This window comes from Orcinus orca, chromosome X (genome assembly GCF_937001465.1).
Source record: "Orcinus orca chromosome X, mOrcOrc1.1, whole genome shotgun sequence".
Classification (NCBI taxonomy): Eukaryota; Metazoa; Chordata; class Mammalia; order Artiodactyla; family Delphinidae; genus Orcinus; species Orcinus orca.
In genome coordinates, this window is record NC_064580.1 from 67,079,247 (window position 1) to 67,103,540 (window position 24,294).

At 38.2% G+C, this 24,294-nt stretch overlaps 1 protein-coding gene across 2 annotated transcripts in view; it reads left to right on the forward strand.

The window, feature by feature from the left end:
• Positions 1-10,257, forward strand: part of ATP7A (ATPase copper transporting alpha) — a 143,052-nt gene extending 132,795 nt beyond the window's left edge. For both annotated transcript variants that reach the window (XM_049705078.1, XM_004280441.4), the window contains 6 exons: positions 807-953; positions 2,161-2,303; positions 3,541-3,744; positions 4,265-4,382; positions 5,798-5,900; positions 6,243-10,257. In XM_049705078.1, the coding sequence (XP_049561035.1) occupies positions 807-953; positions 2,161-2,303; positions 3,541-3,744; positions 4,265-4,382; positions 5,798-5,900; positions 6,243-6,519 (992 nt within the window). In that variant the 3' untranslated portion in view covers positions 6,520-10,257. The remainder of the gene's footprint in view (positions 1-806; positions 954-2,160; positions 2,304-3,540; positions 3,745-4,264; positions 4,383-5,797; positions 5,901-6,242) is intronic.
• Positions 10,258-24,294: the final 14,037 nt, after the last annotated feature.

Genomic DNA, 24,294 nt, shown 5'->3' on the forward strand with positions numbered 1-24,294 from the left:
GATCCTGTGTGCTGCAACTAAGACCCGGCACAGCCGAATAAATAAATATAAAATAGGCAAAGGAGGGGGATCTAGTACACAAGTGGAGAAGTTGCCCTTAAATAGGAGTAGGGGCCATTTATAATAACAGAAGAGAGGCTAGATCAGTATGTACACAGGCACAGGCAGTTGGATAGATGTGGCAATAAGAGCTTGTGGAAGTTCTCTTCTGATTGCTTTTATTTTCTTCCTGAAGTAAGAAGCAGAGTCATTATCTGGTATGAGAATGGGAGAAGAGAAGGTATAAAGTAGCCATCTAGAAGGAATGGAGAATGAATGGACTAGGGAAATGTAGTAGAATAGCCAGGCATCACTAAGGGCCCACTTAAAGTTAGTGGTCACACGTTTAAAATGAGACATCAGTATGGTTGTGTGTTCTTGTCCAACACTGATGGTTGTACTGATGCACAATAAATATTTTTAATTTAATTCAGTTGCTATGGAAGATCATAAGGAAGGGTCACATGGAAAGCGTCACCAAGAAAGTAACGTTTGAAATGGCTCTTAAAGAATATATGTGATGCAGTTTGGTATTTGAAGAGGGGGGATGAGGACCTCCAGGTGGTCCTCACTCCTCATGTGCAAAGGCCCAGAGGCATGGAAGAGCAGAGTATGTTCCTTGAACATTTGGAAATCACTGTTGTAGGCTGTTTTCTACCAAAAAACCAACGTAGTGACTGTGCAAGATTAGAGAGGAAGACTGTCCCTAAAGGGTTGTTATAAATATTAAACAAGTTCACTAAATGTCATTTCTGTACTTTCTTCAGATGCTCTTAATGCTCAGCAGTACAAAGTTCTTATTGGTAACCGGGAGTGGATGATTAGAAATGGTCTTGTCATTAATAACGATGTAAACGATTCCATGACTGAACATGAGAGAAAAGGTCGGACTGCTGTATTGGTAGCAGTTGATGGTAAGGTTTTCCTTAAGTACACTATGACTCAGTGTCATGATTTCACTTGTTTTCTGTGTATTTTTGAGAGACATCTGAACTATGAGGGTTATTCAAAAGCAGCCTGAATGCAAAGTAAAAATGTCAGCAATACATAATTGTTACTGATTAATTTAAAATTCTCTTGCATTTGCCTGGCTTTGTTATTTTCCTCCGTAGACTGTGGTTTTAAAAAAAGCTAATCAAGGATTTTTTTTTAAACCTAAAAATAACATTATAGCAAAGTAAAAGAATATTCATAATCTCATCATCTAAACACAATGTCAGTTTTAATTGACATTTCTGGATATATATTCATACACATCACACAGAATTACAATATTAGTACATATACTGTTTATAAATGGGTGCATTTTATTGTATGTAAATTTTACCTCAAAGTTGAATAAAAATTTAAAATTCCTTGTACACATACTGTTTTATTTTGTCTTATTTTATTTAATAGTAAATATTTCCAATCGTAGTTTAATGTGGCACCATTTGTCATACTTATACACTATGACTAACTTAATCATTCCCCTGTTGGAAATTTAAGCTACTCCTAATATTTTATTGTTGTAAGTAACACCACAGTAAACATCTTTGAGGTTTTAGGTATTTTGTTAAATTATTTCTTAGGGTACATTTCTAGCTGTGAGATTAATTAGTCAACATTTATAATCCTTGCTAAGTATGAAGGCATTATCTTACTATGGCCTTTTTAGGCCCAGGAAGAAGCAGAAAATACCATTTATTTTTGTTTTTAAAATAGCTACTTGTAGTATAAAATGCCAGTTTTGTTTCCATCCACCCCTTCACCTTAAAAAGGGTGAAGTATGAGTTTTCAGTTTCATTTGCCTTTAAATTAGCTAAAGTGTTTGGGGCTATTGGCCAATACTTCTCTAAAGAAAGAAAATAAGTATTTTAGTATCCAGTAAAGTCTCTTCAGTTTCCTATCATTACCTTCATTAGTAAGCCCTACCTCACTCTGAAATTTTCACAACCAAGTATGGAGGCTTGTTGCAGGGTTTGTGGTATAAAGTCTATGTGGTCTTGGAGATATTTTGAGTTAAGCCAAGTCCTGAACAACTTCACTTAACAAAATTCATTTCTTTCTGAAATTTTAAGTCAGGATATTATTCTGCTTTCATCATATTCCAAATTCTATCTTCTGGTGCTCCTATATTAGATGAGCTGTGCGGCTTGGTAGCTATTGCTGATACAGTGAAGCCTGAAGCAGAATTGGCAGTCCATATTCTGAAATCTATGGGCTTAGAAGTAGTTCTGATGACTGGAGACAACAGTAAAACAGCTAGATCTATTGCTTCTCAGGTAATGGGTTTACTTAGTTGTTGGGGTGGGAGTATGTGGTAACTTCTCATTCTTCACATACATTTCCTTTCTTGCCTTCAGCTGCTAAAGAAGTAATTTAACTATTATTTTCATTATCCCCGAGTAGCCATATCTGGTTCCTTAAAGAAAAATTGGCATACTATGCAGGAAGGACTTTGGGTTTTGTCTGGAACTGTTATAAGTAAAAAGCTATTTGCTTAGTTCATGGGATGCTTGAGTGACATTGTACACAGTTTCTGTTGATGCTTCCTTTGAAATGTTGCTGATAGTCTCCACCGGTGCTGCCAGCCTAAGCCAGGCTCTCATCCTCTCATGCCTAAAGTACAGCAGTAGCTCCACGCACGTTCCTCTCTAGTCCATCCTGGATACCACTGATAGAACCATCTTCCATAGCATTCTTCTGCTACTCACCCCCACATTTGCCTTCCCTCTAAAACTTTTCTCATATTAGGCTTTTCTATTTTGCAATGCCTTCTCCCGTCTTCTATTAAATAATAAAGATAATATATAAATACATTCTTGTATAAAAAATACAGAAGGCTGTAAAGTAGAACGTTTAAGTCACCATTTTCCCAAGCCTCCCTGTCCAGCCCTACCCCCTTACACTTTTTCATATGGTTATATGTTCATATACAGATGTATAGTTCTGGTACTTTGAACATAAATTGGATCATTTTTGTACAACTTGTTCAGCAGTTTGCTTTCTTTCAGATAGCAATATATATGCCTTGGAGCTTTGTCCATGTCTGAACATATAAACTTATTTCATTCTTTCTACATCATTGCATTGAATTCCATAGTACGGATGCGTCACAATGTACTTAACCATTCCTCTAATAAAAAAAATAATTTATGTGGTTTTGAAAATTTTGTTTTACAAATAAGGCAGTAATATACATCCTTGGACATACTTATTTTTATACATGTACAGGTATGTCCAAAATATAGCTAGGGGTGGAATTGCTGAACCAAATGACATGCACACTTTGATAGATGCTGCCAAGTACCCTCCAAAAAGACAGTACCAACTTACACACCCACCAACAGTATATAAGAGAGCTCATTTCCCCATATCCTTACTATCCCTGGATATTATTAGTCTCTTACAATTTGGACATTTGGTAGGTGGAAACTGATGGCTCATCATTGCCGAGTTATATTTCAGGTACTCAGTAATATTTCTTGAAATGAATGGAGTTTATTTTTGCCCATGTAGGTTGGCATTACTAAGGTGTTTGCTGAAGTTCTACCTTCCCACAAGGTTGCTAAGGTGAAGCAACTCCAAGAGGAGGGGAACCGGGTAGCAATGGTAGGAGATGGAATCAATGACTCCCCAGCTCTGGCGATGGCTAATGTTGGAATTGCCATTGGCACAGGCACAGATGTAGCCATTGAAGCAGCCGATGTGGTTTTGATACGGGTAAGTCCTATGGTCTGACCTTTGAGGAGTGTGAGACTGCTCTACATGGTCAGGGATAGTGTCGTATATTGAACAAAATGATTGTGCCCTTCGAATTCCCATGCTCCTAGCCATTGAGACTGGGAGAGTTCAAGATGGAAGTATGAGAAGTCTTAGTAATTACTTCCAGACTTTCTCATTTCAGCGAAGCAAATGAGAATGACAAGCTTCTAAAGTGAAGCATTAGATTTGGGAATATACGTATGATACTCTTATCTTCAACAAATACTTGCTGAGGTTATTTTAGTGGGATTTAGTCCCTGTACCAGCATACAACCCTAAAAGTATTTTCAGAACCCTGAGAAAAATTCCTGAAAACCCCCTTCCAAGACAGCCTCAAATTTTTAGCAATATCTCAGATTTGTAGTTGATTCACATATTACCGTAAGGTACACATCATCTTCGGTATACACAGTATCAAATACAAGTTACTGGTCAAGTTACAGTCTCTTGCTAATATCACAAATATTTCTGTTCTCAGAATGATCTTCTGGATGTAGTGGCAAGTATTGATTTATCAAGGAAGACAGTCAAGAGGATTCGAATAAATTTTGTCTTTGCTCTAATTTATAATCTGATTGGAATTCCCATAGCTGCTGGTATGTAACAGTTAACTTGTATTGCTTTTTTCATGAAGTCATTAGAGGCCTACCATATTGGAAGTTTTAGTCTTCTTATTATTAGTTTTGAGCTCAGTTTTGTATGTAGCCTGCTGGTATGGTGAGAGGTAATATTAAAATCAATAATTTAAATTTTCAGCATGTTCATTATGGCCTAGAATGTATAAGCCTTCTGATAGGTTTATTTTATTTTTACCTTATTTTTACCTTCAACTTTGTATTTTGAAATTTTCAAATGTACATAAACAAGGAGAAAAATGATACAATAAAACAAAATACCCTTCACCGAAATTCACCAGTTAATAATATTTTGCCACATTGCTTCATCTTTTTCTCCATATACTCTCACACACGTACGTACTTATTTGCTTACTCATTTAGTTTTTGCTGAAGAGAATAAATTTAGCTTTAATCTCACTACCCGAATACAACTACTGTTGGTATTTTAGTATACATCTTTCTGATCTTTTTTAGTCTGTATTGGTTTTTGTCTTGTTTCATTGTTGTAATTATAGCATGCAGAGAATTTTCTTAATGTTCTAATAGCCAACAGTTTTTTTTAAAGTTTGGGAACCAGATGTGAGAAAGACAGAGAGAGAAATTGAACAAAGGAATACGACCAAGAAAAGGCAGTTTAGAATTATTTAATAAGCATCCGATCATCCCCATTACTTAGGGGCTTGGTAGATGTTAGTATTAGTAATAACATAAGAAAAATAGTTATCACTTTCTTCTTGTTCTCTCTGGTTTTAGAGCCAAAGAAGGACATGAGATAACATGAGAACAATTACAAAACTGTTTATCAACAGGGACACACAGATGGAGAGACAAAGAGTAAAAGAACAAAGTCCAGAGAGATTAATTCATGGAGCAAGTTATTTTTAAAAAATTATACAAGTAATATACGGTCACTGTATAAAAAGTAGAAAAAATACAGATAAGCACATAAAAATTACAAGTACAGTAAGTCTGTCTCATCCCCATCATATGCACAAATTTTAAAATGTCTGTCAAAACCAAGTGTGGATGAGTTTGTAGAATATGAACTCTCATACACTATTGGAGGGTTTGTGATCTGGTACAGCCACTTTGGAGAGCAACTGAGAAATATCTACCTAAAGTTGAAGGTGTGCCTATGTTATAATCTAGCTGTTTCACCTCTAGGTATATACCCTAGGGAAATTCTCAAGCACATGCACAGGGCGGCATGTACAAGAATGTTCACAGCAACACTCTATTAGTGAAAAATTGGCAACGACATAAATCTCTACCAACAGGAGGATAAATTGCTGAATAAATATCAAAGAAGGAAATTATTTGTATATATGTATTAGGAACACAGTGGTAATCTGTTTAGTACTGTTTGGTCTAACTAATCCAAAATTGTTTTCTAGGAGTTTTTATGCCCATTGGTTTGGTTTTGCAGCCCTGGATGGGATCTGCTGCAATGGCTGCTTCATCTGTTTCAGTAGTACTTTCTTCACTCCTCCTTAAACTGTAAGTATGATAGCTTGCTCACGCTTCTCACCCACAGTCAGTCTTGCTAGGTTTTATTCTTGTATTGGTCAATGATAAGCCCAAACTGTTCTTAATAATAAATGTTAACTACATAATTATCACCTTATGTAGTATATACAGAGCAACCACAAGCACTGAGTGGGGTAAAATCTAGTACACTGGCTCTCAGAAGTAGGATTTCTGATCATGTGACCTCACACAACTCCTTTTGACCACCTTTATACATTTCAAACCAGGTTAATCTCTTTTCATTTTTGAACGTAACAAGCGGATAGTTCGCGTTTGATTATTTCAAACTAGTATACTTTTGCATCTTTTCAGTTACAGGAAACCAACTTATGAGAATTATGAACTACATGCCCGAGGCCAGATGGGACAGAAAAGTCCTTCAGAAATAAGTGTTCATGTTGGAATAGATGATACCTCAAGAAATTCTCCTAAACTGGGTTTGCTGGACCGGATTGTTAATTACAGCAGAGCCTCCATAAACTCACTGCTGTCTGATAAACGATCACTGAACAGTGTTGGTACTAGTGAACCTGACAAGCACTCACTCCTGGTGGGAGACTGCAGGGAAGATGACGACAGTGCGTTGTAACAGGCCACAGAGAGTGCTGCTAGATGATGTTGTTCTGCACTGACACAGCATTCATGGTCACCTTAGCTTTTTAAAATATTGCAGGGCTTTATGTTGGTCTCATGCTCTTATGTTAGGGAATCTATTTGAATTGCATTTGTCTAATGGCAAAAATATCTTTTTCAGGGCATCAGCTTGGAACCTAGCTTTATTGAAAATGAATTTCCAGTATTTTTTGTTTTCACTAGCAACAGGTAAGGTAGACCAGGGAGGTTTACAAGTCCTACAACTGAAGATTACTGAATTGCTGCTAAGGTCATAGATAATTTTTATTTGACCCAAAAAAAAAAGTTCAAGAAAAGATCATTGAAAATTTGAAGATTTGAGCGCATAATCTTGAGGAGATTCTCGAGCCCTCCTCCCTGCTAGATTGGGGAGTAATGGCTTTCAAAGCACTGTATAAAGAATCCTGTTTTAGAAGCAAAATAGTAGAAACTGTTTAAAAATAGACAGGCCTATTTATTACAGGCTTTCTTTCCCCCTTCTTCTCCCTGCATCTTTGTCTTTGCCGTTGCTTTCTTTTTTTTTTTTTTTTTACAGCTTTATTGGAGTATAATTGCTTTACAATGGTGTGTTAGTTTCTGCTTTATAACAAAGTGAATCAGTTATACATATACATATGTTCCCATATCTCTTCCCTCTTGCGTCTCCCTCCCTCCCACCCTCCCTATCCCACCCCTCTAGGTGGTCACAAAGCCGTCGCTTTCTTAGATGCCCCAATGTGTTTTCTTTTATTAGGTTCTTTCAAGTGAGCTAAGTGTAGGTGATTTCTCATTGACAAAAATAACTGACAACTTTTCCAGTAACTTGTTTGTTTCTTTATCTTGTAGCTCAAAAGACTTTCAGGACCTATATGGTTCCCTGCTTCCCACCTTTCCATTGTTGTAAAAAATATATCAGATTCCTCCTTCAGTGACTCCCTAGCTCTGTGCAAGCTTTCAGTTCACTCCTGCTGGGTTCAGCTATAAGTTGTTCTTAGTATCATCTATCAGCCTCAGTTCAGAAACTTAAGATTTTGAGCCACTTCTACAATTGATTTTTTTCCAAAGATTGACACTACCATGTTTAACATGTACCGGTCATATAAAATTACCTGGATTCACTAAATTTGTCCTTTCCTGGAGAGAATGCAAGACATTAGCTGATATTTATAATTTAATAGATTTTAATTGTCTTTTATTGTTTTAGATAATCTCTCAAAATGACTTTAAAATAATGCTATTACACAAAGCCACTTTTACCAAGAAATACAGTAAATTGTAATACAGAAATGAGAATTTCCCTAGGTTGTGATACCTTTTAGCTAAATCTATATTTTTCTCTAGTTTAAAACATTTGCACTTGCTAGTTAGTGTGGTTGGCATATTCACGGGCTTGTTCTCATCAACATATAAATTTAGAAATCCCCCTGTGAGTGCCTGGGAGTTAATACACTGGTCAGAGATCTGGTACTTGTATCACTATTTAAATTAACTTGTTAACTGCAAGGTGGATTTCAGATGCAGAATATGTAAGTGAAGAAAACTCATACGTAAATTCCTAACATCTATTCCCATTGTCATATGTAAAGCTGCTAGCACAATTCCTAGCACATAGGATTTGTGCTCAGTAAATGTTAGTTCTTATTTCCCCTTGAGGTCAGTGATAAATATCAAAAATCGCTTTTACAGAGCAGAGTCTAAAATCAGGTGGGAGTGGGGGATGGGGTTCTTCCCTCCTTTCCAACTTCCTTTTTCTCTTGTTCTTTCATATGCACTCAAAAAAGTTTACAACATAATTCCATGCTGACTTTTCAGATTTGGAAAAGATTTCATTTTTATCTCAGCTATCTTAAAGACAGAGCTGAAACTTGATGAAGGTGCTATTAATCTAGAAAAGCAAACCAATTTTAATGAAATATGAATGAGTTTGTAGGTCTAGGCTCTTTTTTAGACCAATGCCTGTGCCATCTTCCATGCTTTCAATTTGAATTTTAATATTTGTTTTTTATTTTAATTCCAGTGGCCCGTCATACCACAACTTGTTTCTTCTAGAAGAAATAGCTAATATGGCAAAGGTATAATATAGACTTTTGAAAAAGAAACACTTTTCTCTGTGTCTCTCTCTCTCTCCCTCCCTCCCTTCCTCCCCCTCCCCCTTCCCCTCACTTTCACTCTTCTATCTCTCTGAAGCACTTGAACATAGCCAGTTACTACTTTTAATATTCTGTGTGTGTTAGAGTTGTCCACTTGGCCTCACATGCCAAGGGATCCACATGTCATAGGGCAATGAGAAGAGCAGCCTATATAATCTGGGAAAAATCAAGGATGTAATTTCAGCCCTTAGTACAGGAACAGAAAACATGCTGTTTATAAAGAATCCTGCTTTAAATATCTATAGCCATCTTTGAATTCTCTACCACAAGTCTCTTGCAATTCTGAACTCCCATTAGCTTCATAGAGCAGCTGTAGTCACTGGGAGAGAGACATATGGAGGAGATCAAAAACACTGCTTTCAGTTAGTAACTAGCTTTAAGTAATTAGTTACTAGTGAGAACAAATTTTATAAATGTGTGTGTATGCATCTGTGTTTATTCATATAATACATATATACATATATTACCCATATAGAAGGAAAATGGATTTATATTTGAATTTGATATTAGAATATTTGAAGTTCTTTATTTGTTGTTCCTTTGTCACTCTTTTGTATTCACTCAGCAACCACGCCCTCAGTCTGAAGATAACAAGGATGTTTTAATATCCAGTGCTGGTTCAGACTCAACTAAGGGGCACCTTTTATCTTAAATATCCAAAGATGCCTTTTAAATTTCAACGGTTAAAACATAACTGTTTAGTGTTATAGTCTAAAGAAGTATGGTTGTCAGTTGTGAAAATAGAAATGTTATTTTTCATAGTTTAGTATCAACGTTTTAGGTGTTAGATTTGATGCCTTGTGAACAAATAATTTTATATTGTGCTTCAAATTTTTAAAAGTTATTCTTTTATTGAATGTATTCTTTGTTCAAAATGCTTAAATAGCATTGTAGGCAAGATGTTTCCAAACATTTAAGTGTGCGTATCTTTTATGTACACAGCTGAAAATCAAGAATGTATGTTCATTGAGAATTTTTTCCACTACTTATGGATCTTGCTTTAAAATTATTTTTCTTAGTATTTATTTTACTCTATTTTATTATTTTCTTTGGCTGAGGCATCTGGTTACTGGTTGTTTTAATAAGGTAAAAACATTCCTGGAATCACTCCTTTTGGATATTTTTGTTTCTTTTCTCTATTTTAAAAATATTATTTTACCAAATGTAAAAAAATGCAGATTCGTGCCAAATTATTAGCTATTTTTACGCTAACTTTCTGTAGTCCTTCTGAAAGTTTATCTGGTATGAGTAACCAGATAAAGCACAAAAGCATGAATTCTTGTTCTTCAATTAAAAGAGCTTCTCTAATGGCACTGATAGTAAATGCCTTTTGTAGCCAAAACCAGGCGTCTCAAACTTATGCTTTTAGTTAAAGAAGTGTTTAACTAACCATTGTTGAACATTGATTGTTTGATACCCAAAACAGCAGTGGACGATGTTGTGCAATAATCATCTACTATAGTCAAGATATTCAGTAGTTTGTTTTTCCATAAGCATGTAATTGAACATATATCTGCCAAGGATGTGCCTTCAACTTTATAATTATAGTATTGTAAAAAAAATGATTTTTTTTGTCAGTGTCTCTTTTGTTAAATCATCCAACTCCTCTACCAGCAGTTCCAAACTACCCTGTGTTTTTAGGTGTTGTGTTCTGTTTTATTTTGTTTTTTTTTTAAAATCAAGGGTGGGGCAGGATTGGAGGCAGCACCACACATTCACTAAGAGTGGGAGGGAAGAAATCTATTTTCCTTCAGACTTCACCTGCTGGATCTTTTAGTGTGGATGAGAAACAAAGGAATATAATTGTCCTCCTTTCCTTTATAGTCTATAATACGTTCTTTATAGATTGTCTACCCCAAATGAGCTAAATGGAGGCAAGAGCTTTTCTTGCCTTTGGGGAGCCATATACAGTGTGTATGAGGATCCCACCCAAAATGCATCCCCGTACCCAAACACTGCTTCAAGTTAAGGAAAGGGTTTTAAACCTATTTGTAAGGAAAAACGAAGTTTTACTTCCCTCCCAAACTTTGGGATTATTCAGGGTATTGAAATAGGATTAGAAATGGAAATATAATAGTAAAATCACTGAGGTATCCACTTAGCTGGCCAGCCTCCCTTTCCTATTGGCGCCTTGACTAACCTCTGAGAAGGACGTACAGTGATGGTGACATCCCAGGTGAGGTTTCAAAACCTTCCAGACAAAAACTAAACAAAAAGCCAGAAACCTTCCAGTTGGGGAAGGCTTTAAAGGCCTTGCTAAGATTCAAATAGAGATGAGAGAGGTGAGGCTGCCTCTTTCACAAATTTCACCTCAGGCCAGCCAGCCCTACTTGCTTAACAGCTTCATTTTCATAGATGTGACCACTAGTTGTGGAAATGAGTTATGAGTAAGGTATGAAAGGCAAGGCTCTTGAGGACAAGGTTTAAGTGAAATTGCTAGTATAAATAGGATCTCATGCAATTTAAGAAATCTGAAAACTTCCATGCAGGCAGTTCTCTCTGTGGAGAAGTTTGAAATAGGCTGAGTCGTCTTTGGCATATTGTACCTGTTGTCCTCGAATGGCCCCCAGCTTTTCATTGTCAGCACCCTTCCCCCAGCCCCCAGGCCTGTCTGTAAACTGAAGTGCTGCCATTACTTCAACATTACTTGCTTCACCCTCACCCAATCAAAACTTCAATTTCTTCATTGCAGTTATTATCACCACATAATAAAAAACTGAGATTAATCCATCCTAAAGTACCAGTGACCTTTAGATCTAGCCAGAAGTACTAGCAATTACTTGAAAAGATTATTTTTTAAATCCAAATAACTTTATAACTATTGAAATGAAAAACAACAGGCCATGTGGAAGAGGTTATTTGGTAGAGCCCAGGATCAGCCCTCCTAAGCTCTTCCTTGCAGCTTTTTACCTTCCACTGTCGCATCCACCATTTCTTTAAAAGCACCGCATCTCCATAGTGATGGAAAGAGCAATGATTTTGGAGCCCACCAGACCTATCTGCAAAATTCCAGTTCTGCCACATACCAGCTGGTGACTATATTAGTTTCCTATTGCTGCTGTAACAGATTACAACAAACTTCATATCCTTTTCTTAAATTTAATTTTTATTTTATATTGGAGTATAGTTGGTTTACAGTGTTGTATTAGTTTCAGGTGTACAGTAAAGTGATTCAGTTACACATATACATGTATCCATTCCTTTTAAGATTCTTTTCCATTGTAAGTTATTACAGAGTATTAAGTATATTTTTCTGTGGTATACAGTAGGGCCTTGTTGGTTATCTGTTTTATATGTAGTAATGTGTATATGTTAATCTCATATTCCTGATTTATCCCTCCCCTGCCCTTTCCTCTTTGGTAACCATAAATTTGTTTTCTATGTCTCCCCTGCCCTTTCCTCTTTGGTAACCAAAATTTGGTTTTCTATGTCTGTGGGTCTGTTTCTGTTTTGTAAATAAGTTCATTTGTATCATTTTTTTAAGATTCCACATATAAGTGATATCATATGATACTTATCCTTCTCTGTCTGGTTTACTCCACTCAGTATGATAATCTCTAGGCCCATCGATGTTGCTGCAAATGGCATTATTTCATTCTTTTTTTTATCAGTATGTAAGTATCGGGCTGATAAAAACAACTTAAGATTTTAAAGAATTTTTCAGTTGTTTGCATATGTACATATACACATAGATGTTTGCATATTATATACACACACACATACATTATATGTTATATATTGGTTTAAACTCCAGTTAATATAAACTCCTTCCAGGTATGCTAACTAATTCTTTTTTATTTTTGAATTTTATTTATTTTTTATACAGCAGGTTCTTATTAGTTATCCATTTTATACATATTAGTGTATATATGTCAATCCCAATCTCCCAATTCATCACACCACCACCACAACCACCCGCTGCTTTCCCCCCTTGGTGTCCATATGTTTGTTCTCTACACGTGTGTCTCAATTTCTGCCCTGCAAACCGGTTCATCTCTACCATTTTTCTAGGTTCCACATATATGCGTTAATATACGATATTTGTTTTTCTCTTTCGGACTTACTTCACTCTCTATGACAGTCTCTAGATGGGTGATCCCTTCTTGAGACGTGTGTTTCAATTGCTATGGAAAGAGTTGCACTAATTTTTCCTATAGAATCTTACAGTGCCTATTAACCATTGATAGGAAGAGGTGGAAGGTCATTCTTCCAGCCTCATATAACAATAGAGGTATGTCTACAATCTACAAAGTAATAATAGCATCATTTGTTTATCATGACACAGTTCCATTAGGCAAAATATATCGCAGGAAAAGATCCCAAAGCAGCTTTGGTACTATGGGTTTAAGTAGGGCAATTGCAACAAGAGTACCCCCAAACTTCTTGACTATAATTTCGAACTATTAGGGCTATTTGTAGATATCAAGGAAGCAACAGCAGACTGATTGGCTTAGTGTCCAGCAATCATGGATGCGGCAGCATAAATGATCATAGCATTGAGTTTAGCGTGGTGATTACACATCAAAGTATCATACCAATGTTGAGAGAAGAAATATGGAATATGTAACTAAATGCATACTTATTTTCAGCTAGATCTTATTTTTCATTTTTTCCCCCAAAGGTCAAGGTTTATTTATTATTTTTTAAATTTTTGAATGTTATTTATTTTTTTATACAGCAGGTTCTTTTTAGTTATCCATTTTATACACATTAGTGTATCTCCCACTTCATCACAATCTCCCACTTCATCACACCACCACCACCACCACCCCGCCACCACTTTCCCCCCTTGGTGTCCAAACGTTTGTTCTCTACATCTGACCACAGTGCTCAGACACAGCTAGGATCTAGATGAAGAGGAAGCGCACCAGTTCCAGTGAGGAAAACGGGGAAGAGAGGGCTCCCTACCAATCCACACATGCAATTCCAGGCATTGGCTGGAGTTGCTGCCAACAAAGGGCTGGAACCAGCTGAGCAGCCCCAAGAGCTCCCAGGGAGCAAAGAAATCTGGAGGAGCTTGTGATGGGAAAAAGGTGAAATCTTCTCACTGAAAACCTGTTTGTTTCACAACACATGCCAAGCAGGATTTGAAACTCCCTCAGTTATTTCTAGATCTTGGCTATTGTGAATAGTGCTGCAATGAACGTGGGGGTGCATATATTTCTTCCCATAATTCCTTGTATATTGCTGGGATGCAGTCAAGGGTCAAAGGAAACAACATACCTGTGAGAAGCTCTTGGTACATGTTCCTGCTGCTCATCTTTCTGTAGTCGATTTCTCTAAAATTAAAAAAACTGCTCTCTTGTGAATCTTAAAAACCTCAAGATGGGGCTTCCCTGGTGGTGCAGTGGTTGAGAGTCCCCCTGCCGATGCAGGGGACACGGGTTCGTGCCCCGGTCCGGGAAGATCCCACATGCCGCGGAGCGGCTAGGTCCATGAGCCGTGGCCTTTGAGCCTGCACGTCCGGAGCCTGTGCTCCGTAAAGGGAGAGGCCACAACAGTGAGAGGCCCGCGAACCACACACAAAAAAAATAAATAAATAAAAACCTCAAGATGATTACTGAGATCTTAGGACATGTGACCAAAAGCAGAAAACATTTTCTTCCTCTTCGGATCTCATCTCTCTCTTTTTTTTTTTTTTTTTTGCATCCCAGCAATATACAAGGAATTATGGGAAGAAATCCTTTCCCAGAATGGTAGCAAGAGATAGACGGCATTATTAGAGACTGAGGGCTCAAGAAAATAATGTTTTCTTAAAGTAATTCATTCACAAATTCCACCATAGACAGTGGTATTATTACGTGGAGGTGGCATAGCATTTCTTTTCATATCACCCAACAAGCCTTATTCCCTACTGCTTACACCTTTCTACCTGTACCCAATGACCTAAGAGCCTCTAAGAATTTGGGATCTGAAGAAATTGCACCCCCATGTTCATTGCAGCACTATTCACAATAGCCAAGATCTAGAAATAACCTAAGTGTCCAACAGCAGATGAATGGTTAAAGAAAATGCGGTATGTATACGCATGGAATAAAACTCAGCCATAAATAATAGGGAGATCTTGCCACTTGCAACAACATGGATAGACATTGAGGGCTTTATGCTAAGTGGAATAAGTCAGACAGAGACAGACAAGTACTGTATGAGCTCGCTTATATGTGGAATCTAACAAAAACAAACTAATAGAAACAGAGATCAGATTTGTGGTTGCCAGGGGCAGGGGGTGGGGGAGAGGGATTGGGCGAAGGTGGTCAAAAGGTACAAACTTCCAGTTATAAGTTCTGGGGATCTAATGTACAGCATGGTGACTATAGCTAAAAGTACTGTTTTGTATATTTGAAAGTTGCTAAGAGAGAGGTCTGAACAGTTCTCATCACAAGGAAAAAAAAATTTGTAACTATGTGAGGTGATGGATGTTAGCTAAATTTATTGTGGTAATCATTTTGCAGCATAGACAAATATCACATCATTGTGTTGTACACCTTAATCTTACACAATGTTATATGTCAATTACATCACAATAAAACTGGAAAAAGAAAAGAATTTGGGATCCCCAAGTACATCCTAAATTAGGTGCTGCTATGACTGCTGGGCAGAATATGCTGTGCAAAGTATCATAGTGCTTTAAAAATGCACTTCTGCTCTCAGTCTAATAAACTCTCTAAGATAACATATTTAAGTTTAGAGCTAATTTTCATTTTGACCACCACAGTGATTCTTTTTTTTTTTTTAAAGCATTTATTGTATGTTTGTTTCCATTTCTTTATAGCAAGTTGGATATTTTTTTTAATTAAAAAAAATTTTTTTTTGCTGCATTGGATCTTTGTTGCTGCGTGCAGGCTTTCTCTAGTTGTGGTGAACGGGGGTTACTCTTCATTGCGGAGCACGGGTTCTGGGTGCACGGGCTTCAGTAATTGTGACACGCGGGCTCAGTAGTTGTGGTGCACGAGCTTAGCTGCTCCGCGGCATGTGGGATCTTCCCAGACCAGGGCTCGAACCCGTGTCCCCTACATTGGCAGGTGGATTCTTAACCACTGTGCCACCAGGGAAGCCCCGCAGTGATTCTTTTTTTTTTCTTTTAGTATCTTTATTGGCACATAATTGCTTTATAACATTGTGTTAGTTTCTGCTGTACAACAAAGTGAATCAGCTCTATGTATACATATATCCCCATATCCCCTCCCTCTTGAGCCTCCCTCCCACCCTCCTTATCCCACCCCTCTAGGTGGTCACAAAGCACCGAGCTGATCTCCCTGTGCTATGCATCAGCTTCCCACTAGCCATCCATTTTACATTTGGTAGTGTATATATGTCAATGCTACTCTCTCACTCTGTCCCACTTCCCCTTGCCCCACTGTGTCCTCAGGTCCATTCTGTACATCCCGCAGTGATTCTTGATTGGGTTTCACCACACCTCAGAAGTACCAAGAGTAAGCAGTTAGAAGGACGGAGGAGAATCCTAGATAGCACTCTGAGCCCACATTACCCACAGTCCCTGCAGTAGCACTTGGGGAGAAGACGTCAAGATCTCTGTTTGCATCACCTGTGCTGAGGTGGTAACAGCACTGGATTGGAGGTGAAGAGACCTGGATTTGTTTTATTTATTTATTTATTGAAGTATAGTTGATTTATATCATTGTGTTAGTTTCTGGAGTACAGCAAAGGGAGTCAGTTATACATGTATATATATATATATATATATATATATATATATATATATATTCTTTTTAATATTCTCTTCCATTACAGGTTATTACAAGATATTGAATATAGTTCCCTGTGCTATACAGTAGAACCTTGTTGTTTATCTATTTTATATATAGTAGTTTGTATCTGCTAATCCCAAACTCCTAATTTATCCCTCCCCCCTTCCCCTTTGATCACCCTAAGGTTGCTTTCTATGTCTGTGAGTTTCTTTCTGTTTCGTAAATAAGTTCATTTGTATCATTTTTTTAGATTCCACATATAAGTGATATCATATGATATTTGTCTTTCTCTGTCTGACTTACTTCACTTAGTATGATAATCTCTAGGTCCGTCCATGTTGCTGCAAATGACATTATTTCATTCTTTTTTATGGCTGACTAGTATTTCATTGTATATGTGTATATATATATATATTTTATATATATATATATATATAATATATATATATATCACATCTTCTTCATCCATTCATCTGTTGATGGACATTTAGGTTGTTTCCATGTCTTGGCTATTGTGAATAGTGCTGCTATGAACATTGGGGTGCATGTATATTTTTGAATTAGAGTTTTCTCCAGATATATGCCCAGGAGTGGGATTGCAGGATCATATGGTAATTCTAGTTCAGCTTTTTAAAGGAACCTCCATACTGTTCTCCATAGTGGCTGCACCAATTTACATTCCCAACAGTGTAGGAAGGAGGGTTCTCTTTTCTCCACACCAAGAGGCCTGGATTTGAATCTCAATCATACATAACCATTTACTAGCTGAGTGCAAAGTCATGCTACTTGTCTGGGCCTCCTTCCTCTTCTGTAAAACTTCACAGAGAATTATGTGACAGGATAGTAAATTGGAAAGTGCTAAGTAATTCCAAGGTGTCTTTTCTGGGCATCAAGCCCAAAGACCCCTCAGACTAGAGCATGCACTGTGGATCACCTCCTCTCTCATCTCCCCTATCCTCAGCTGAATTTTCAAATAATAGCACTGTCAAGAAACTTCCAAGAGTAGAAATAAAAACATCCACTCTTCCCAATTTCACAGAGAAAGCATAGAATATTAACAAAATAATAGTAATAACAAGCTATGAACACTTTAATTTGTGGCAAACTTTCAACCAAGACTGTTAAAGTGCCTTTTTGCAGATGATGTGGAGTGTTATTTGAAGGAGTGTCATACTCTCAGGTTCTGTGTGAGTCATGAAACCGTGTTTTCTAAAAACCCTCACCAGGACTTTCTCCACATGTTACAGGGAAATGTCCTTTAGTCCCTACCCCCTTATACAAGCTTAGGAATGTCTCTGAAGGACACGGTGGTGAAACACAATGTGGTCATCAGCCTTGGAAAAGAACCTCAAGGGTCCTCCTGAGGTATGATAACCCTTGTAAATGTGACAAGATTTGTCTTCTGTTCTCGGAGTTACACATATCTCCTGCTGGGAAATGTCTTGATTTGGGCGCTGACATATTTGCACTGAGTCTCAGGTCCCCAAGTTGCACTCTGTATTAGGTGGACCCCCACAAGACAGCGACGTCCGAGACTGCTGTTCCCTGCTGGGCCAGTCCTGCATTTCAGGGTCCAGGCGTCGTTGGGGGGAAATTTTACATTATGAAGCAGGTGGCTTGAGGTGCGTGCATGTGTGTCACTCTCTTCTTAGCCTAGGAGACCTTGGCAGGGTTGTGAGCTGATTGTTTCTGCAGTGATACACAGGGTAAGTAGAGATTGACTTGATAACTGCAGGTTGGGGCTGGTTCCATTTTCCTCAGCAATTATTTGGTGCAGGGGTAAACTGAGGAAGAGGCCATGGGAATTTTTTGATATAGAGGCCAAACTCAGATAAGCAGGCAATGACAGTTGTTCACAGACTGTGGTCCCTGGACCAGTAACATAAACACTACCTAGGAACTTGGGAAAAATTCAAATTCTTGGGCCCCTCTCCAGACCAAATGAATCTAAAACTCTGGCGGTGGGGCCCAGCAATCTATATTTTGAAATGCCTTTCAGGTGATTCAGACTCATGTTCAAACTTGAGAACTACTGGATTAAGGGCTTCTCATCTCTGGCTGCACACCTGAGGCATTTGTTTAAAATACAGATTCTGGAGTGGGGCCCAGGAAATCCCTGTTTTTAATCCCTATGTGATACTGTTGCTCAGGCAGGATTGAGAACCACAAGTGCATTCTATCCATAGGAACAAGTTTCTCAGACTGTGCTGAGTTTTTGTCACGGGCTTTCCAGTCCATCGTCTGGACTATAGGTTGTAGTTTTAGGATTAGATGGTATTTTCTGGCTTAGGGCCTGTCTCTGTGACGGAATCAAGGCCTAGGCAGAGAGTGATGCCTGTGTTTCTTGGTAGGGAAGCTAGAGTGCCTCTGCCTATTGGTCCCCTCTCTCCTCCCTTAAATGTCTAGAAGAAGCAGTTTGCCCTATAGAGTTCCTGTATAGAGGCCTAGAAGAGGAGGCTCTGCAGAAAATAGTGACCCGGGACAGTGGTTGCCAAAATACAGCTACTGTAGTCCATGAATATTCTGCATTTCAAACTAGACATCTCTAGTCCCTTCAATTCTTTCATCATCTCCCCATTACTCCCAGCTCCCCTAGTCACATACTCTTATGACCTCAGATCAGGCACTTCTTTTGCTTTTATTTCTCCATTTTAGAAAGTGGGACTAATACCTGTCATCATCCAAAAGTGTGAAGGGGGCAGGCAGGGCTGAGAGAAGGACCAATGAGCTAAACTACCCACATTTGACAATGTGTTAAATGCACAAGACAATGATACCACCTCCATTACACAGTGAAATTTTTGTGGGGAAAAGTCTGTACTCATTGTACTTATTTTAAAACTGGTTTAAAAGTAGTTTGAAAGTTTTCAGAGGCAAAAATTATTTCATTCATGTAAATATTGAATCCTGGAGCAGCAGTGAGATAATATGAACTTCTGTTTGCAGTTAAGTCAGTCCATTATTTTACATCTTCTCTTGGCTTCCTGTCATAATAGGGGTATATAGAAACAGGGTAATGTTTACATACATGTGGGCAAAAGTATGTTGGACACAGGTAAATATGGTTACATTAATTGAGGGTCTATGTGCTAAACATTTTACTTATATCACCGTATTTAATCCTTTCAATAATCTTGTGAGATTCTTACTGCCTTTTACAGAAAAGACTGAGCTTATGTGATCTGACTTCCCAAAGGAGACACAATGTCAGGCAGGATTTGAACTCAGGTATGTCTGATTTGAGGGAGCTTTTGTTCTTTTACAATCACCAGACTTCCTGTCATTTACGTAGGCTTCACAGTAATGCTGTTGTTTAAGAAGCCAGCCAGGCTGCAGTGACCTCTTTCTGATAGGTTTAGATGCAGGGGAGGTATACGATTTGTTCCAGATGATTCACTGAGCTAAGACTAAAATCTAAGTTTTCTGACTGTCTGCCAAACTGGAAAGTGCATCTTATGTCCGAAAGATAAGCAGTCCCTTCTTGCTACCGCAATGCCAACACTGACCAAGAAATCAAGAAAGGACCTAGGATGTCCCTATTACTCTCTGGGTTCTGAAATAGGGTCTTGACATTTCACATTGACAAAAGAAGGCCCTTGGAGATTTGCCCAAAAGGCAAGCATGATATGGGGGTCACATTATCAGATATATATCACATATAACCAGAGTTGGGAGGTCAGCCTTCCTTTGGGCTATACTTTGGTCCAAACTTTTTAAAGCTTCAGCTCTGGATTTCAAAATATTTTATATATATATATATATATACACACACACACAAAGTGAAGGGGGGAGAAAGGAGCAATCATAAATATAATTATTTTATTTATCGAAAAAACATTTGTATGGCTCTACTCTGTGCCAGGTGCTGGTAATTGCCATATATTAACTCATTTAATCTTTAACAACTTTATGCTGAAGGTACAATTATTATCCTAATTTTACAGGTGAAGAAATTGAGACTAAGAAATTATTTACCCAAGTCCAGGGGGAGAAAGGAGCAACATGTTATACCACATGCTATTGTGTGTGTGTGTGTGTATATATATATATATATATATATATATATATATATATATATATATATATATATATATATATAATAGAATACAAATAAAATAAAGATGAGCTGCAGGAGTACAGAAGAAGGTGAAACCAATTCCAAGGATGGGAGTTAGGGAAGGCATCATAGAGTTGGTAAGAACTAAGCTCTGTCTTGAGTCTTGGGTAAGATTTCAACAAGCCCAGCTGAGGCAGAAGGGCAGGAGAGAAACATCAAATAAGCACAGAAGTACTTTCTTATGGCTGCTGTTCAGATAGCTGACGACAGTCATGTGATGCTCTGAGTCTGCCTACTTCCTGTTCCCTCAGCTGTTTAGCTTCTCATTTAGTGTTTAAGAGCTTGGGCGCTGGGTTTGGATCCTTGTTCTGTCACTCATTACCAGGGCCACATTATGACTTTCATGGGCCCTAGGTGCCTTTACCTTGTGGGCCCCTTCCATTAAAGAAAAAACCTACAGAAAATTAGACTTTCCCACTCTTGGTATAAAGACAAATAATATTATATATGAAAACATTTCCTTCAACCTGAAAGTTCATTTTTTTAATCTGATCTTTTTTTTGTGGTACGCGGGCCTCTCACTGCTGTGGCCTCTCCCGTTGTGGAGCACAGGCTCCAGGCGCGCAGGCTCAGCGGCCATGGCTCCCGGGCCCAGCCGCTCCGCGACATGTGGGATCTTCCCTGACCGGGGCACGAACCCGTGTCCCCTGCATCGGCAGGCGGACTCTCAACCACTGCGCCACCAGGGCAGCCCTTTTCATCTGATTTTAAAAAGACAATAAAACACTTGTGTGGACCCCTGAATGCATTTTGGGCCCTAGACACTGTATCTACTGGGCCTAATTGATGTCAGCCTTGTTCATTGTAATCTTGGGATATATACTTAAATTCTCAGAGACTCAGATTCCTCATCCACAAGATGGGAATAATGATATAACACCTATATCACAGGTTTGTGATAAGGATTAAGTGACATCTTGCATGACAAAAATTAGCACACAATAAATGGCACTAATAACTATTAGCTATACATATGTAGGGTGACCATGTAATTTATCATTCAAACCGGAGTACTTTCTTTTTTGGCTGCGCTAGGTCGTCATTGCTGCCCGCGGGCTTTCTCTAGTTGCGGCGAGCGGGGGCTACTCTTCGTTGCAGTGCCCGGGTTTCTCATTGCGGTGGCTTCTCTTGTCGTGTAGCATGGGCTCTAGGGCGCGCAGGCTCAGTAATTGTGGCGCACGGGCTTAGTTGCTCCACAGCATGTGGGATCTTCCCGGACCAGGGATTGAAGCCGTGTTCCCTGCATTGGCAGGCAGATTCTTAACCACTGCGTCACCAGGGAAGTCCCCCAGAATACTTTTTTTTTTTACATCTTTATTGGAGTATAATTCCTTTACAATGGTGTGTTAGTTTCTGCTTTACAACAAAGTGAATCACTTATATATATACATATGTTCCCATATCTCTTCCCTCTTGCGTCTCCCCCGCTCCCACCCTCCCTATCCCACCCCTCCAGGCAGTCACAAAGCACCGAACTGATCTCCCTGTGCTATGTGGCTGCTTCCCACTATCTACCTTAAGTTTGGTAGTGTATATATGTCCATGCCTCTCTCTTGCTTTGTCACAGCTTACCCTTCCCCCTCCTCATATCCTCAAGTCCATTCTCTAGTAGGTCTGTGTATTTATTCCTGTCTTACCCCTAGGCTCTTCATGACATTGTTTTTTCTTAAATTCCACATATATGTGTTAGCATACGGTATTTGTCTCTCTCTTTCTGACTTACTTCACTCTGTATGACAGACTCTAGGTCTATCCACCTCATTACAAACAGCTCAATTTCATTTCTTTTTATGGCTGAGTAATATTCCATTGTATATATGTGCCACATCTTCTTTATCCATTCATCCGATGATGGACACTAAGGTTGTTTCCATCTCCAGGCTATTGTAAATAGAGCTGCAATGAACATTTTGGTACATGACTCTTTCTGAATTATGGTTTTCTCAGGGTATATGCCCAGTAGTGGGATTGCTGGGTCATATGGTAGTTCTATTTGTAGTTTTTTAAGGAAGGTCCATACTGTTCTCCACAGTGGCTGTATCAATTTACATTCCCACCAACAGTGCAAGAGGGTTCCCTCTTCTCCACACCCTCTCCAGCATTTATTGTTTCTAGAATTTTTGATGATGGCCATTCTGACTGGTGTGAGATGATATCTCATTGTAGTTTTGATTTGCATTTCTCTAATGATTAGTGATGTTGAGCATTCTTTCATGTGTTTGTTGGCAGTCCGTGTATCTTCTTTGGAAAAATGTCTATTTAGGTCTTCTGCCCATTTTTGGACTGGGTTGTTTGTTTTTTGTTATTAAGCTGCATGAGCTGCTTATAAATTTTGGAGATTAAGCCTTTGTCAGTTGCTTCATTTGCAAATATTTTCTCCCATTCTGAGGGTTGTCTTTTGGTCTTATTTATGGTTTCCTTTGCTGTGCAAAAGCTTTGAAGATTCATTAGGTCCCGATTGTTTATTTTTTTTTCAATTTCCATTTCTCTAGGAGGTGGGTCAAAAAGGATCTTGCTGTGATTTATGTCATAGAGTGTCCTGCCTATGTTTTCCTCTAAGAGTTTGATAGTTTCTGGCCTTACATTTAGGTCTTTAATCCATTTTGAGCTTATTTTTGTGTATGGTGTTAGGGAGTGATCTAATCTCATACTTTTACATGTACCTGTCCAGTTTTCCCAGCACCACTTATTGAAGAGGCTGTCCTTTCTCCACTGAATATTCCTGCCTCCTTTATCAAAGATAAGGTGACCATATGTGCGTGGGGTTATCTCTGGGCTTTCTATCCTGTTCCATTGATCCATCTTTCTGTTTTTGTGCCAGTACCATACTGTCCTGATTACTGTAGCTTTGTAGTATAGTCTGAAGTCAGGGAGCCTGATTCCTCGAGCTCTGTTTTTCGTTCTCAAGATTGCTTTGGCTATTCGGGGTCTTTTGTGTTTCCATACAAATTGTGAAATTTTTTGTTCTACTTCTGTGAAAAATGCCAGTGGTAGTTTGATAGGGATTGCATTGAATCTGTAGATTGCTTTGGGTAGTAGAGTCATTTTCCCAATGTTGATTCTTCTAATCCAAGAACATGGTATATCTCTCCATCTATTTGTATCATCTTTAACTTCTTTCATCAGTGTCTTATAATTTTCTGCATACATGTCTTTTGACTCCTTAGGTAGGTTTATTCCTAGATATTTTATTCTTTTTGTTGCAATGGTAAATGGGAGTGTTTTCTTGATTTCACTTTCAGATTTTTCATCATTAGTGTATAGGAATGCCAGAGATTTCTGTGCATTAATTTTGTATCCTGCTACTTTACCAAATTCATTGATTAGCTCTAGTAGTTTTCTGGTACCATCTTTAGGATTCTCTATGTATAGTATCATGTCATCTTCAAACAGTGATAGCTTTACTTCTTCTTTTCCAATTTGGATTCCTTTTATTTCCTTTTCTTCTCTGATTGCTGTGGCTAAAACTTCCAAAACTATGTTGAATAAGAGTGGTGAGAGTGGGCAACCTTGTCTTTTTCCTGATCTTAGTGGAAATGCTTTCAGCTTTTCACCATTGAGGACGATGTTGGCTTGGGTTTGTCATATATGGCCTTTATTATGTTGAGGAAAGTTCCCTCTATGCCTACTTTCTGCAGGGTTTTTTATCATAAATCGGTGTTGAATTTTGTCAAAAGCTTTCTCTGCATCTATTGAGATGATCATATGGTTTTTCTCCTTCAGTTTGTTAATATGGTGTATCATGTTGATTGATTTGCATATATTGAAGAATCCTT